This window comes from Cynocephalus volans, chromosome 1, assembly GCF_027409185.1.
Source record: "Cynocephalus volans isolate mCynVol1 chromosome 1, mCynVol1.pri, whole genome shotgun sequence".
NCBI classification, from domain to species: domain Eukaryota; kingdom Metazoa; phylum Chordata; class Mammalia; order Dermoptera; family Cynocephalidae; genus Cynocephalus; species Cynocephalus volans.
This window is the reverse complement of record NC_084460.1, coordinates 165,066,903-165,084,221: the sequence shown is the minus strand read 5'-3', so window position 1 is coordinate 165,084,221 and position 17,319 is coordinate 165,066,903. Positions and strand designations below refer to the sequence as shown.

Genomic DNA, 17,319 nt, shown 5'->3' with positions numbered 1-17,319 from the left:
ACACTACCCGATGTTAAGCTATACTACAAAGCTATAATAACCAAAACAGTATGGTACTGGCATAAAAACAGACACACTGATCAATGGAATAGAATAGAGAATCCAGAAATCAACCCACACACTTACTGCCATCTGGTCTTTGACAAAGGCACCAAGCCTATTCACTGGGGAAGGGACTGCCTCTTCAGCAAATGGTGCTGGGATAACTGGATATCCATATGCAGGAGAATGAAACTAGACCCATACCTCTCACCATATACTAAAATCAACTCAAAATGGATTAAAGATTTAAATATACACCCTGAAACAATAAAACTTCTTAAAGAAAACATAGGAGAAACACTTCAGGAAATAGGACTGGGCACAGACTTCATGAATACGACCCCAAAAGCACGGGCAACCAAAGGAAAAATAAACAAATGGGATTATATCAAACTAAAAAGCTTCTGCACAGCAAAAGAAACAATTAACAGAGTTAAAAGACAACCAACAGAGTGGGAGAAAATATTTGCAAAATATACATCTGACAAAGGATTAATATCCAGAATATATAAGGAACTCAAACAACTTTACAAGAAGAAAACAAGCAACCCAATTAAAAAATGGGCAAAAGAGCTAAGTAGGCATTTCTCTAAGGAAGATATACAAATGGCCAACAGACATATGAAAAAATGCTCAACATCACTCAGCATCCAGGAAATGCAAATCAAAACCACACTGAGATACCATCTAACCCCAGTTAGGATGGCTAAAATCCAAAAGACTCTGAACGATAAATGCTGGCGAGGTTGCAGAGAAAAAGGAACTCTCATACATTGTTGGTGGGACTGCAAAATGGTGCAGCCTCTATGGAAAATGGTATGGAGGTTCCTCAAACAATTGCAGATAGATCTACCATACGACCCAGCTATCCCACTTTTGGGAATATACCCAGAGGAATGGAAATCATCAAGTCGAAGGTATACCTGTTTCCCAATGTTCATTGCAGCACTCTTTACAATAGCCAAGAGTTGGAACCAGCCCAAATGTCCATCACCGGATGAGTGGATACAGAAAATGTGGTACATCTACACAACGGAATACTACTCAGCTATAAAAACTAATGAAATACTGCCATTTGCAACAACATGGATGGACCTTAAGAGAATTATATTAAGTGAAACGAGTCAGGCACAGAAAGAGAAATACCACATGTTCTCACTTATTGGTGGGAGCTAAAAATTAATATATAAATTCACACACACAAACACACACAAAAAAAACCAGGGTGGGGGGAAGAAGATATAACAACCACAATTACCTGAAGTTGATACGACAAGCAAACAGAAAGGACATTGTTGGGGGGGGGGGGAGGCAGGGAGGTTTTGGTGATGGGGTAACAATAATCAATCACAATGTATATCGACAAAATAAAATTTAAAAAAATAATAATAATAAAAAAAAAATTTTTTTTTAAAAATCTATTTGTTTTTGAGACTCATCGGTTGCCCCAGACACTATATCAACTGGACTTTTAAATAAGTTGTGCAAATTATTTCATCCTGTGAGTTTTCAATGAAATGAGCCTTGTTCTCCATTTATTTAAACTACCAGTAAATCCTTTATTAGAATAAGCTAGCAGTAAATAAGATACTAAAGCCATGCTTTTATACATCAAACATCTATTGGTAATATAGTATTCTAACCCTAACTCTAACCCTCATACTTTCTACTGAAAATGTCCCTTTCCTATTTACCAAACATATTTAATAACAGTTATTTAAAGCAGCTCCTTAGGAAATTCAGGGCCCAGCTGAATCTGAGTTTTCAACATACCCCATTCACAACAGAACAAGATTTTACCAACAATGGTTTCTAAATGTCACTCAGGAGTAGCCCACCTGCTTTCCACTAGGAGGAGAAAGTGCAAGTCTTCTCCATGCCTATCATCAACCATTACACCACAGAGAAGATTAACTCCTAATCCATGGCACTTTTGCTGGAATGCAAGAAAGAAAACCACAAAGGGAATGCAGATAAAGTCTTGTTCCCCAAATATTTCTTTGGTCTGGGCTTCCAGAAAACCTGGCCATTGTCCTTGGAACATTTGCCTCCATGATCTACAGAGCCAACAGTCCTTCCCAGATAAGGGTACATGACCATCAAGTTGTATAGTACCCCACCTATTTAGTAATGCTGTGCTCCATACATGCACTGCATAATCATCCTTCCGTGCTGGTGGCCTACGTCAGTCTACAGGAAATACACTCTACTATGGTCTAAATGTTTGTCCTCTCCATAGCTCATGTGGGAGCTTGATTCCAAATATGGCAGTGTTGAAAGGACTTTAAGAGGTGACTGAATCATGAGAATGATGTTCTCATAAATGGATTAATCCATTCGTGGAGAAATGGGTTATCGGTTTAATGGTTATCATGGGTGTGAATTGGTGGCTTTATGAGGACCAGCAAGTGAACACATTAGCAAGCGCTCTTCTCAGCCCTGAATCCCTGCACCACCTGCACCAGGAAGAAGGCCCTCACCAGATGTGCCCCCTGGACCTCGGACTTCACACCCTCTAATACTGTAAGAAATTAATTTCATTTTCTTATAAATTACCCAGGTCCAGGTATTCTGTCATAAGCAACAGAAAACAGACTAATGTATTAAATCCCTATATGGAACAGGATACACTTTTATCATGATGTCATCCTTCCAGGAATGCAATTTCTGCTTGGTTCAAAAATACCCTGGCCCCAGGTAAAACCCATCAAGAGATGTTAAAATCAATCAGCAAAAGTTACAGGAGAAACAGGATATTTGCAGCCTCAAAGTAGCTCCCCCACGATAATTTTTAATTACAGAGGGAAAATTAGTTAACTTTACAGTGTAGAAACCCATCAAATAAAACTTAAACCAAGTGATCACAATTAACAAAAAGATATGACATCATGTGCCCTTTGACATGACTGGAGGAGATTAAGGAGACATAACTGCAATGTGGCTTCTAGACTCAATCCTAGTTACAAAATTCAAATTAGGCTGTAATTTGGTTAGCAGTATTGTACCAATGTTAATTTCTTGGTTTTGATCACTGTAATATGATTTTTGTAAGTTGTCAACATAAGGGGAAGGGCTGGCTAGTTAGCTCAGTTGGGTAGAGCGTGGTGTTATTGCACCAAGGTCAAGGGTTCGGATCCCCATACCACCTAGCTGCCAAAAAACCCAAAAAACAAGAACAGCAACAACAAAAACATTAGGGGAAATTAGATGATAGGTATACTACTCTCAGAAACTCCTGTATTTATGCAACTTTTCTATAAAAGTAAAAATTATTTCAAAATAAAAACTGTGTATGGGGAGGAAGCCCTGCCCTCTGCCAATGGCTTGCAAATCTCTCAGAACCTCTAGGGCCAGTGTTGACTAAGCTACCCCACATGCTGTTGCTACTATGTCCTGGCAGCATGGTACAATCCGAGTGTACATTATACATCCAGCAAACCGCTAACTGTGCATGCTCTACTCTTCAAAACAACTCAGTCCCTTCATACCAAAAGCTCTCAATATTAACCCTTTCAGAGCTCCAGGGGAAGGTGCTGGTGTTATGTGGCTACAATATTAACCTTCAATTAGTTCCCTCTGTTGTCATTACCCACTTCAGCTTCTTTACTGAGCTGCATCCACAAGCACTTTTGGTGTATCTGAAAGAGCAGGGCAGACTCTGGCAATGGAGCAGTCTATAGCAACAGGCCACCCCTCATGACCAGACAACGAACAGCCATCTGGGGTCATGTCCACACAGTGCACAGGGCTCAATGAATGAACTATCATTACCCTGTGAATGCCATGATGGCAACTCCTTCAGATTTCCCATAAAAGAACCAAAGTATTAGGCAGAGCCACTAACAGTGAAGCAGTGAGAGCTCCAATGAACTACCACTTAGCCGGGTCACTAGAGGGTAATTCATCTTATCTTTCCCCCAGATTATCCAGGCAGAATTTTCAGGCAAAGACAACAGATAAGCTTCCATCCTATTCTCACAGTCAACAGAAATCCATTCTGGTGGTTTCTCCCACAGCGGTCATGACTCATCTGAAAACACGGAAGAGCAAGCTACAAGAAATCCTTCTCCAGCTCTGAGACAGCCTCACCAGATTAGCTAATATGTTAATAGTTAATAATGTTAATAGCTAATATGTTAATAGTTAGTAATCCCTATGTCCCTTCAGAAATCACTTCTCCCTTTCTCCTCTTATCCCCAGTTTATACCCTTTCCCTCCCTGGTTTGAATTCAAGACTTACTGGGTGATGGTTCCCATTTATCTCAATGCACCTGCACCATCAAACAGGGGGTTCACAATAAATAATTGTGATAACCAGGTTTAATCTGCTTGGTATATCATGAACCAGTTAAAAGTTTAACCCTTTAACAAAAAGGTTTGAACTATATGCGTCCACTTATACATGGATTTTTTTTCAATAAATACAGTATATGAGAAAATTTTTGGTTAAGTGTCATGAATGCATGATATACCTAACCAAACAGTTAAGTAGCCTACCTGACAGTAGGCTATTTATAGGTGATAGGTAGTTAAGTACTTAACTACTATTTAAGTAATGATGCTTTAGGGCTGGGGAGCACAGTATGGCTTGAGGAGTCAAAGTTCAATACTTCCTGGAAAACAGTATTGAAAGAAGGTATAGTCAGGTATCCCTGCATCTGGGAGTTCAGACCAGTTGTTAAACTTTCATCTGCTTGCATATTTATAAAAAAGAAAGGTTACTCCATGTTTACTCAATGTAGACACAAAAAGCTAGGATCTCCAATGTTACCATATTCATTTTCCTGGTTCCTTGTTCAGGTTCACTTACTTTCACACCATAGGAAACATTTTTAACTTGTGCCATTTAGGATGGGGTACATTTTACCAGGACCCTCCCGGGTGCCTACTCAATGATGCTAACAGCAGAAAACTGCTTTACCAACCCCTGAAATTGCCATGGGGATGCACAAAAATCTGCATTCTTGTTTCTAGTTTCTGTTTGCTGTGACATAAAAAGAAGAATGTTCAAAAATGACTCTGGTACCCAACACTTAATTACTTCTCTACCCTACCCCTGATCAGTCTCTAAAACAAAAAGAACAAGGGAAAAGTTGGTGTGGGGAGATTGCCTGACTAATTACTTCCAGGGGAAGGCTAAGCAATTCTAGCAATGAGCATTTCCTATGAAAAGTGGGTCCTCAGGTATCCTCCAAAACATGATAGCTTGCACCACAGAACCAGGGAATTACTGTGATAAAAGAGAGGAAGATAGCTGTTTTCTCCTGTATGGTAGCCATTGTACATTTTGTGTTGTTAAGTCTACCACGATAAGGTTTTAGAAGCGTATGCATAAGCTATAACCTTTTAAAGCTTCTCATTTCGAAGGGATAAGAATACTGGTGCACATTATTGCACAATCTAGAGAAGGATAACAAATTTTGCAGTCTTTGACAGCTTACAAATCAGTTTACAGTTACCTCCTTCTTAACTATCACAGAGAGAACTACAAGACATCCCAGCAGCTGTCTAATCCCCTCACTTGATGAAAAACAGGGATGCAGGGAGGTTACATAACTATCTGATGTCTAATGGCCTTTCTCCAATTCAAAATCATATCCCATCCCCTCCATTCTAAATACTTCAATTATTAAGAAAACAAAAAAGGAAACAAACAAACAAACAACAACAACAACAAAAAAAACAAGAAGAAAGAAAAAGGAACAAACCAAAAAAGAAAATAAATAAATAAATACTCCAATTATTTATCATAGAAACCGCATTTATTCCTTGGGTAATGAAGGTAAAAGCTTAAAGCACACATAACAATTTTGAACTGAATGAAATCTGATAAATTTAATGATAATCAAATCTTCTTATGTTTCAAAATGGGAGGCCAAGGCCCAGGGAAATAAAAGAGGTTCTATTTAATTCTCAAAGCAAATTCTGAGGACAAGGCAAAAAACTTAGATCTCCTAACTTTTGGCTTAGGGTTCTTCCTCATACCACAATACTCCTCATTTATTTTCAAACTCTTTTATGAATTTTACAAAGAAGTGGGTCATTTCTTATTTGTTCTATCTAAAAAAGTACGCTAGCTTTATGTTTTATGCCATGTGAGGACATTTAGATGTACTTCGAATGTTTAAAATTATTACTCTAAAAAACTAAGCTTTGTCTTACGTAAATCCTTCTACTACAGTACTGTGACCACTCACCCTGTTACCAAGTAACCTATTCATACAAATAAAAATAACTTACCAAGAACTGTCAGCTGAATCTTCTTATTTGCAACACCAGGAGCTTTTTTCACTTTGCACTGATATGTGCCAATATCTGATAATTGTAAATTTGTTACATTTATTGATGCATCACCAGATTTAACATCACTACTTGTAAAATGTACTCGTCCTTTCAGATCTTGATAGTAGTCGTCATAAATTTTGTCTCCAGAATATAAAATAATCTAAAAGAAAGCCAAAAGACAGGGGGGAGAAACAAACGAAAAACCCGTTTCATTAAAAAAGGTCTGGATACACCATGCTACTGTAAAATCCAAAAAAAAGAAAAAGAACACAGTATGATAAGGAAACCTACAATTATGCAAACCACAGAATGAGAAGACAAAAAAGGATCATTGTGATCCTTGAATACAGTCCCACAGTCCCATCTTAAATGGAGAAACCAAGACCCAACATGATTAAGTAATATAGTCCTATACTTTACGAGTATACTTTGAGTGATTTAGTGAGATTGGACAAGAACACAGATTTGCACATTCCTATACATTCTATTTTTCATCTGCCTCCAAGGCTGCAATATGCCAACCAAGTCTATAAAATCAAGCACATACTACTCTCTCCCCTGTGGGATTTACCTGTGGTATCTAACAAAAAGACAACATTTTTTAACTTAATACTAAGTTGGAGACACTTGTAGGTTCTAGACTCTAAAGGATAAAATCATTAAATAAACCTCTTAAGATATTTGTACCCAGGTTTAGAAGACTTTTCAATGACTGTGACTAAGTCTTTCAATCTTCTGTGACTAAAGCAAAGACCCCTTCCTAAATTTCACTGAGTTTTCTGAGCCACTGTAACAGGCTTTGAGGGCAGTAACTGAAGGCTAGATTTAGAGGGAAAATAAAAATCTGTTTTAAATTTGACTTGGAAGAGAATTATAATAGTCATCTCTAACAATTTCTAAAATTAATTCAACACAAATGGGCCGGCCCGTGGCTCACTCGGTGAGTGTGGTTCTGATAAAATTAATTCAACACATTTTATAGTTTTCCATATTCCCTAATGAAATCCCTCATTCTGGTCACAAGATCCAAGGGCCAAAGGACAGTAGTGCCAAACTCAAATGGTAATCAGGAAACACAATAAGTCTATATTGCACAAATAAATTTTTATTTGAGATGCTAATTATGTGCAATATAATCAGAATAAATGTCATCCAAGAATACTTTCCCAAGTTTATTCTGTTGCAATTTGAGTGGAGGGACTTGGGTTCTTTTCTGTATTATCTCCTCCCCTACCACACTGACCCCACCCCTAATCCACTAAAGAGCTTTTCTTTATATATTAAGTGTCTGCATGGAGGATGCACTCAATACCAGCTTGCTATGGGAATAAAAGCAGCAGCTGAAGTGTCCACAGCTGACTTACTCTGTAAACACAAACCATTCCTTTATTTGCTCCATCTTCTGCCACACCTGCTTGTCAGCAACAATACTGAGGACTCCACAAAAGAAGCTGCCCTATCTTCCTCTGTGTTTAACTACTGACTTGCGCATTGTAAAAGGCCATGAAGTTCAATCCAGTATTGCATTTTCAATAGCTCACTCTGCTATACACACACTTCAGTAGTCTTTTAAGGAAGGCCTGGCAAGTAAGATGTGTCCCCACTGTTGGTTATTTTGTAAACTATCTTAGTATTTTCCTATGAAAACAATATTATAAATGGTAATTAAGAAACGGGACTAACAGGCAATTTTACATGTCTTCGTTGCTTCCTCCTTACAACCCTGCATCTTTCACATTTAACATTTAGGATGAAGAAAGCAGTGGCTCTCACAGATCAACTTTTGCAAAGTCATACAGCTAAGATGCGAACCAGATCCATTTGACTTAGTGTAGTAATGATTAACATTTCCGTATCACTAATAAACTTACAAATGCTTCTGCATACAATATTACACTGAATTCTCCTAACAACTCTGAGATGGTAGGAGTGTTTGTTCCTAATTTACACATGAGGAAACAGAAGTTTATGAAACATGGGAGGCAGTACAAGATAGTGCAAAGGATAATAAAAGTGCAGGTGTGAGTGTCAGACAGACTTGGTTCAAATCCCAACTGCACCTGTTGCCAGCTGTGTGACCCTGGGAATGTTCCTTCAAATCTCCAGGCCTCTGTTTCCTCTTTTTCATATGCATAACTCTCACTTTAGGGTGTCATTTTAAGGATTTAATAAGTACATATAATTAAAGTATATAAAATACTACCCAGTGCATAGCACATGTTAACTGCTGACTAAAGAGGTCACACAGGAAATAAGAACGGAAATTTCTCCAGCCCAGTTCTCTGATTCCTGGTCCTTAACCACACTGTCTGCTAGCTTAAATACATTAAAATAGGGTCATTCTATGTAAGCATCCTTTTCTGCGTCAATTTCTCCCTAACTCTTCTATCTTTCTTTTGGTCTGCTTTTACTGTGTTTTAGGTTAGAGGCTAGGTTTTAACCCAGAGATGGGCACTTAAAGCCAAGTCCCAGTTCCACACTTATCTCACAACTCCCGTGCACAGGAAGGCTGAGGGTCCCACTCAGAATGGAAGACTAGGGTCCTCCTTCCATTAACATGCACACTAAAGGCTTGGGGCACACTGTGCTTTGGTCTCCATGTACACCTTGCCATAAGTTTCACTCATCTCATCAGTCTTCAGCCTGAAGCACTGAAGACCCGTGCTCTCCACATACATCCCCAGCTTCACCTGTCTTAAGCACGGGATCAGAGTTCTGGACTCTAAAGGGAAATGGGCACAGCACTGGCAGGGGAAAGCAGGAACTGCAGGACCACAAGCCTGTAGTCAGGGTGCTGACACTTCCACAGAGAGAGAGAAAGGAGAGAAAGGGTAGTAAGAGCAAGACAGGGAGGAAACAGACAGAATGAGTCAAGCTCAATTTATTTTGCTTAGAGAGACAGAAGGAAGTTTCAGTAGCTGAATCAAGGCAGAGGTTATGTCCTTGGAGGGGGAGGCCATAGTCATTCACAACTTGGCACAAGCATTTAATTATTTTTCACAAATGCAATGTAGGCAAACTGATTGGATTTGCCAAAAATATTAATTATCTAACTATACTGACTCAGCCATTAAATGGAAGAATTTTACTTTCAGTTTTTAAATAATCTCATCTCTGACATGGACAATAGTTAAAAATAAAATTTCTTTTCCAAATATATATATTACCACATTCTTCTAAATGGACTTGTTTTCCTCTCCCTAGTCTAATGTAATTTATTAACATTGATTTTTTTATTAAATGTGTCAGATGAAACGAATATGTGACATTCTAAATAAAGTAAGATATTCTGGAACCATTTAAAAGGCAAAGTGTGATATATGTAATTGGAGGTGAGATTACTGGGCAAGTTTCCTCCTCTGTGCTATTTTTAGCTTCCCCAGTTACCAACATTAGTAATTATCTTATTACTTTGATTAGAAAAAAATACTATAAAATATCTTCATTTTTTTAAAATTTAAGATTAAATATTTTATACTTTTTTATGCTATACTTTGTTTTGATTTTTAAGAAATTCATTGTACAGGATTTTAACTTGAAGAAATAAGGAATACAGGCTCTGTAATAATATGTACCTGCATTACACTGTTACATTTAACGATCCTTCTACTGGTGACAGAGTCTGTTTGTGTGCAAAACTTAAAAATGTAATTCTATCTAACCTCTAACAAAGTGCAGTTGACTCGCCATCCCCCACCACTATGCACTCTCCTGCCTGGCTATCATGTCTGCTCCACATACCCCTCCATTATTGTCAGGTATCTTACACTTCCAAATGCAGATTTTCAGAACTTTCACAAGTTCCTCTTCTGCCCTGATGCCTTCTCTAAGAGGCCTAGAGGGCTTTTCCTCTTCTGTAATCTTAAGTCACTTATTATCCATTTCACTCCACTGCATATGTGTCCTCACTTTCCACCAGAACAACTGCCTTCCTCACCTGGACCATAAGCCTGAGAAATCAGGAGCTTTTTCCCAGCTCCCTAGACCCCATCCATATGATCAGCAGAGTGATGGACACAGAAGACAATGCACAGACCATCTGCTGAGTGAGCAAGCATTTAGCAAACTTACCACTTGATCCACCTTCTGATTATCAGCTGGTGAAAGCAGCCACTCAATGTCCAGCGGCCCTTGGTCTTCAGAACCAACAGTAAACTTGCATGGCAGATAGGCAGTTTCCCCTTTGGCTTTTTCAATCATCTGATCAGTAGTAGTGATACTCAGACTTTTGGTGAAACCTGGAAAATGAAACATGTACGTGAGACTAAGCATCTGTTATCACGCAGGCAGCATGCACAGTGCCTGCAGCCATTCAGGAAGAGCACAGTGACGCTGGGGAAACAGGATGGGATCTGAGTCCAGAGGAATGGATTTCAAACTCAGCAATGCCCAGTTTTTAGTTTGTGCCTTTGTAAAAGTGGAATGACACTATTAATATTATCACATTCGATACAATTCCCTGTAAGAACACTGTGAACTTCCCAACACTACATAAAAGAAGTTTCTACTAGTAGAGGGTTTCTATATCCAAGCAGATGTTTAAAACTGAACTTAGCTAGAACCTCTGAAAGGTCAGTTATACAAATTCAAGGCTATACATTAATTCATGCTCGGCTCAGTGTGGAGAACACACTGGGAACTCATTATTATCGGTGGGGCACATACTGATAAATTTTGACACATTTTCTGCCAAGCCTTCTTTAATTCTAAATTTTTATTAAGTTTGATTATGAACTTCTATTGAATGCTTAAAAATATTTCTAAGCAATAAACTTTGATGAGGACAATTCAGAAAGAAAGAAAACACTGTCAATTCATATATATTATTTAATTTACAAAACAGTTGACCTCGATATTATCTTTCAGACATTTTTTACTGTTCATCCCTTTCCTATTTTTTGTCTGAAAAAGTCAATCATATTTATCTTATTATTTTTAAAAGACATCTTAAATTTCCATAACTTATTCTGATATTTATATTCTATAAAACTCCCATTTAGATCACAATTAAAGTGAAAATTAATGCTGAGTGGCAATATTTGACAAATATGTAAAAGCCAAAATAAGATATACTAAGTTTCAAACAAGCAAAAATTCCCACAAACATTCTTTCAATTGAGTTTGTCAAAAAGAGATGACTTAAACCCACTGCAATTCTGTAAGAGCTCACCTTGCTAACGGCTTACTATTAACAATACTGGTATCTCTCACATGCATAAAAGGTGGAAATAAACTATCAGCAAAATGGCACTATTTCTTGCTTCATAAGAGAAAAAATATTGAGTTTATAATCAATTCACATCTTGTTTTTCAAAAGACAAGCAATTCTGTGTATATCAATCAATCTCCACATAAAAATACATCTGTTTAACACTTGTCTTCAAACTTCAGTAAGTATGAACAAGCCATCAACTTGATTTAAAATGCAAATTTAGTCTGTAAATGAACTATCACATAAAACTTAATTTTCTTGCTATTTACACTACGAAAGTTTGCACAGCACCAGTTTGTCACATCTATGGTTTCCTTGTGATAACCCAATACTTTCCTAAGTATAAACTCAAACATCTAACGCATGAAGAACTGTAAGTTTCACTGTTTCTTGTAAAGCAGCAGTTCTACATATGGAAAGCTACCTCAGCTGACAATGACACTCAGGGCTGGATAATGACCTCCTGGAATAGGCCCTAAGCACTAGGATTATGGTGCATGGGGCCTGCCTCTCTCTTTCCTTCCCTTCTCTCTGTTCCCACCATAAAGATAAACACATTACAGCCAAATTAAGAGTAAATCAGTCCAGAGTCTTAGTTCTCTACAATGACTATTTTGATGTTGTTTTTCAAATAATTAATTCCAACAGAACAAACCAAAATGAAGAGGTAAGTTATTAACCACTGCGTGATCCTTTCCATCAGCCATCAAATAAGTTTAATACACAGACTATAAGTTGTAGTAATATGTTAATAAAGTCGAAGCCAATAGATACGGAATTAAAGAAAAGCCAGGTTACATTCATAGCCATTTACATTCAGGCACCATTCTAAGCTTTTAATCACATGTAAGTGTACTCCTCAAATAGATTAAAAATGAATACAAATTCTCTGCACTTCGTCCCTTAAATCTGGGGCTGGCCTTGCTGTGAGCAACAGAACGTGTGTGGCAGGAGCGCTGCTGAGTTGCAAGTCTAGGCCCCAAGTGCCCTTGCTTGCCCCACTCTCACTTCAAAGAGGCCTGGCACTGTGTGAACAAACCACACAGGAAGGAACCTGAGGATTCTGACCAATAGCTGCAACCACCCCACGGGGAGCTGCCCCAGAATACTTGGCCCCAGCCCAGCCCAGCCCAGGGTCCGCAGCCTTGTGAATGAGTCTAGAACTTCCCATCTTGGCCTAGAATAAACTGGCAACCCCCCAGGATCTGAACAGTGGCTTGTTACACAGGCAAGGTTGATGATTCACCATCCAAACCCACTGATTCCGCCCAAATCAGCTACTTATCCCCCACAAAGTCCATACTACTCCAGTACCCATTTCATGTCCACATTTCTATTTTAAAGTGATATGATTTGATGTTTATGTGTATAATCTCAAGTGTTTCTCCTGAATATTTAAACCTCTGAAAAAAATACTTTCTATCACTTCTAATAAACGCAGTTCCATTCCTACCTCATTAACTAAAGCATTCTACCTCTCCACCCTACACTGACTATTCTTTCTATGAATGCTCACAGTACTTTTACTATCTCTGTCATCCATTTAGCACTTAGAATATGCCACTTTGGATTTTTTTTTTTCTTTATAAACTTTACGGTGATGCTGACTTAGGTAGCGTCCAGGGTTTTGTCACATATCATAGATATTGAGGAGCTTATCTTCTTCCCACACTACCTTGTATTTTTTAGGACCTTTTAAAATGCACGTCCTGATTTACCGTTAAATCATTAGCTCCATTAGGATTGGGAGAAATTATGGGTACCACTATCTCCTGTTTTAGTTCCTCACATATAGTAGAAAAGAATTGGTTATTGGACTATAACTTTTATCAATTTTAGAAATTTTGGAAAAAAGCATTCATCTGCCAGAAAAAATTCCTGCTACTTCAAATACTTCTTTCTATAGCTCCTACAACTTGTTGCCTGCATTTAATCTGTCTGGTTATTAATACTTTATGTATCAAATTCCATTTGATACGAATCAAATTCCATTTGATACATATCAAGTTCCATTAATACTTTATGTATCAAATTCCATTCCAAATTCCAAAATGAAAATTCCATTTCAAAATGAATTAAGACATAGTCTAAAATTATGGAGGTAAATATATATAAGTGAGAATGAAAAATTGCTATAAATTAACTGAAACTTCCTGGTCACTGTGCACTTTTAGAGTTTTCATTTTGTAAAAATCAAATAAAGTTAAATGACATCAATTAGACATCCAAATGTGTTAAAGTTCAAATCCTCCTAATTCATGCTCTCAGTGTTTATACTACAGAAAGTCATTAGAATAAAAAGCATCTTAGTTTTCACAGTATTATGTTTCATTCTTTCTTGTTTGATATATAAAAATTACTTTTACTTTAAACGATTACCTTAAAAAATAGTTATAAGTATGTGAATAAAAATGATCTGAAAAGATATATACCAAACCATTACTAACAATTATTTTGGGGCTGGCCAGTTACTAATAAGCTGGTAAGAGAATGGTGTTAACAGTACCAAGGTCAAGGGTTCAGATCCCTGTACCAGCCAGGCACCAAAAAAAAAAAAAAAAAAAAAAAAAAAAGTGCAATTATCTTTCCAGAACTGAAATTTTAAAGTGATTGTTCACTTCTTCATTTCTGCTTTACTCTGTGATTTTCTCATGTGTATACCGCTTGAGAAATTTTAAACAGGTTTTTAAATGGCTTTCGGTATTTCTTTTTCAAAAACTGTTTAAAACATTTGACCGCTCTTCTTTGTGTTGCACTAGAAATGAAGTGAAATCTCAAGGTTATAAAAAACAGTTATTGGGTTTCCTAGCAACACTGGAGGGCCTATTGTCACAGAGGCATAGTTTTTCAAGTGCTGAAGTATGCAACAGTCACAACTGGTATAAGACAGAAGGCAGACACTTGGTCTCATGCAATGTCTCTGGGGATTCTTTCCTAATACTGCCCAATTCTACTTATGCAGCCAGTTGAGTGATAATTTAACTTGCAAAGTACTTGCAGGTTCCAACATGGTTTGAAAACTAAATAAAAATCAACTCTTCTTATAATTTTATTCAAATTTATATTCCAAGTATGATGAAATATGCAGCATATTATCAATCCACAAGTGTTTGCAGAATCCAGTTAATAAATGCTCAATGCTGGATTAGATAAACAAACTGAATCATATCCCATATTAGCAGTGACTAAAATAATATCTCTCAGTTTTCTGCTTGCTTTTTTAATCTCAAATTTCAAAGTCCTTTGTATGTTTAGAGCTTCTCTTCTGCCCAGTCTGACTTCTATCTGAGCATCAAAGTGATGAGTTCACCAAAGAGTATTTTTTAGCCCTTGATGTCACCTCCCACTAAGGCCTTAGAAGATTTGTTTCCACTCTAAGAAAGGAGCATAACTGGAGATAATGGAAGGAGCTATTATTCGTCTAAAAGGGAGGTGATGTTTTGAACTGATGACATGCCTTAATTTCTTTAATTTTCTTTTTCAAGTTTAAGCTATTTGTCAACCTGGATGGTCTTCAGTGATCTTTTCTTTCAAGCAATCTTAAAATCATAGGTTGGTATTTTAGAAAGATAAATAAATGTGAGAACTTTTAATAATGTTTTGAGTGAAGAAAGCCTTAGAGAAAAGTACAAAAGAAAAACACAAAAGCTGTGAAGGAAAAGACAAAAATTTGGCTAAAGTTAGAAAAGCACCATTTGGCAAAACCACAGTAATAAATGTTTTAGGCAAGATGCTGAAAATTATTGGGTAAAAGTATGATGAGAAACACTATATTTTACATAGTATCAAAGTCTCTTCCCAAAAAATACTTACACAAAGTGAAAAGTAGTAACTTTACAGTGGAGAATTCTGGTAGACACCACCTTATCCAAATGATCAGCTACCTTCATCAGTACAAACAGACATCATGTGCTTCCTGATGCAAAAAATGACACATTATCTAGCCATGAAAAGACATGGAGGAATCTTAGATGCACATTACTAAGTGAAAGAAGCCAATCTGCAAAGGCTATATACTGTATGATTACAACTATATGACATTCTGGAAAAGGCAAAACTACAGGGACAGTAAAAAAAATCAGTGGCTGCAGGGGAAAGAGGGGAGGAATGAATAGGCAGAGAAGGTAGGATTTTTAGGGCAGTGAAACCCTTCTGTCCAAAACTATAATGGTGGCTACATGTCATTATAAATTTGTCCAAACCCATAGAATATACAACACCAAGAGTGAACCCTAACGTAATCGGTGGACACTAGGTGATAATGATGGGTCAATACAGGTTCATCAGTTCGGGGGATGACAGTCGGGGAAGGTGGGGGGTGGCAGGGGATAAAGGGAACCCTGTACTTTTGGCTCAATTTTGCTGAGAGCCTAAAACTGCTCTAAAAAATAAAGTCTATTTAAAAATAAAGACTGAGAGAATATGCAACCACATTCATAACTAAAGAACTATAAATTAAAATAATTCGATACCATATTTCACATATAAAATTGACAGTGATTAAAATTAATAAAGCCAAGCTTGGCAAAAGTGTAAATTGTGGCAATACGAAGAGTAAATTGGTACAACCTATTGTCAACACAATAAAGACCTGTGAAATGTCATGTAGTAACCCACTTTTAGGAAATGCAGCTGAACTCTCACAAGAGCTCATTATGTGCAAGGATATCATTCAGTGATGCATTATTCTCTTTTATTCACTGATGCACTCCAAAAACAGGAAAACAACCTAAAGGTCCAACAACAGGCAAGAAAATTAGGGTAAGAAATCCAAGCTCCTCGACCTGAAACAAAGCACTAAGGCAAATAGGTAGAACCATTCCACTCCAACAAAAGGACCTTATTTAAGTTTGGTTTCTGGGTAGTATCAACTTCTACTCATATTAATAGAAGTATTACTCAATATTGCCACCTTCAGGTTTAATTCTATTCACTTAACAGCAAAGATAAGCATCTAAATCAAATTAGATCTTTCAAGAACATGATCTTAAACACAATAATGTATACTAATAAATATACAATAAATATGCAAATATAATTATACTTTTCGGGAGACTATGCTATAGACTGAATCATGTCCCCTCAAAATTTGTATGTTGATAAGTACAACCATTATAGAAAACTGTATGGAGGTTTCTCAAAAAACTAAAAACAGCACTACCATAGATCTAGCAATCACACGATTGGGTACTTATCTAAAAGAAAGAAAATCAGTATGCCAAAGAGATACCTATACCCCCATGTGCAGCACTATTTATAATAGCCAAAGTATGGAATCAACTTCACTGTCCATCAACAGATGACTGAATAAGGAAAATGTGGTATATACACATAATGGAATACTACTCAGCCATAAAAAGAATGAAATCATGTCATTTGTGGGAACATGGATGAGCCCAAAAGACATCATTGTTAAGTGAAATAAGCCAGGCACAGAAAGATAAATACTGCATGTTCTCACTCATATGTGGGAGCTAAAAAAAAAAAAAAGTGAGCTCATAGAAGTAAAGAGTAGGATTGACATTACTGGAGGCTGGGAAGGGTAAGAGGGAATGGGGATAGGGAGAGGTTGGTTAATGGATACAGAATTACAACTTGGAAGGAAGAATAAAAAAATTAGAAAATGGAGGAAAAAGTGAAAAAAAAGGAAGAATAAATCCTAGTATTCTATAGTAGTGTGAGGTGTCTATAAAAAACAATAATTTATTATGTATTTTCAAATGGCTAGAAGAGAGGAGTTCAAATGTTCTCATCACAAAAAAATAACAAATGTTGGTGAT

The 17,319-nt window shown here is 37.1% G+C and overlaps 1 protein-coding gene across 2 annotated transcripts in view; it reads right to left on the bottom strand.

Moving 5' to 3' along the window:
* The window catches only part of CXADR (CXADR Ig-like cell adhesion molecule), a 70,213-nt gene that overhangs the window by 34,304 nt on the left and 18,590 nt on the right, over nt 1-17,319 (bottom strand). For both annotated transcript variants that reach the window (XM_063101523.1, XM_063101520.1), the window contains exons 2-3: nt 10,399-10,565; nt 6,283-6,487 (exon numbers count right to left, since the gene is read on the bottom strand). In XM_063101523.1, the coding sequence (XP_062957593.1) occupies nt 6,283-6,487; nt 10,399-10,565 (372 nt within the window). The remainder of the gene's footprint in view (nt 1-6,282; nt 6,488-10,398; nt 10,566-17,319) is intronic.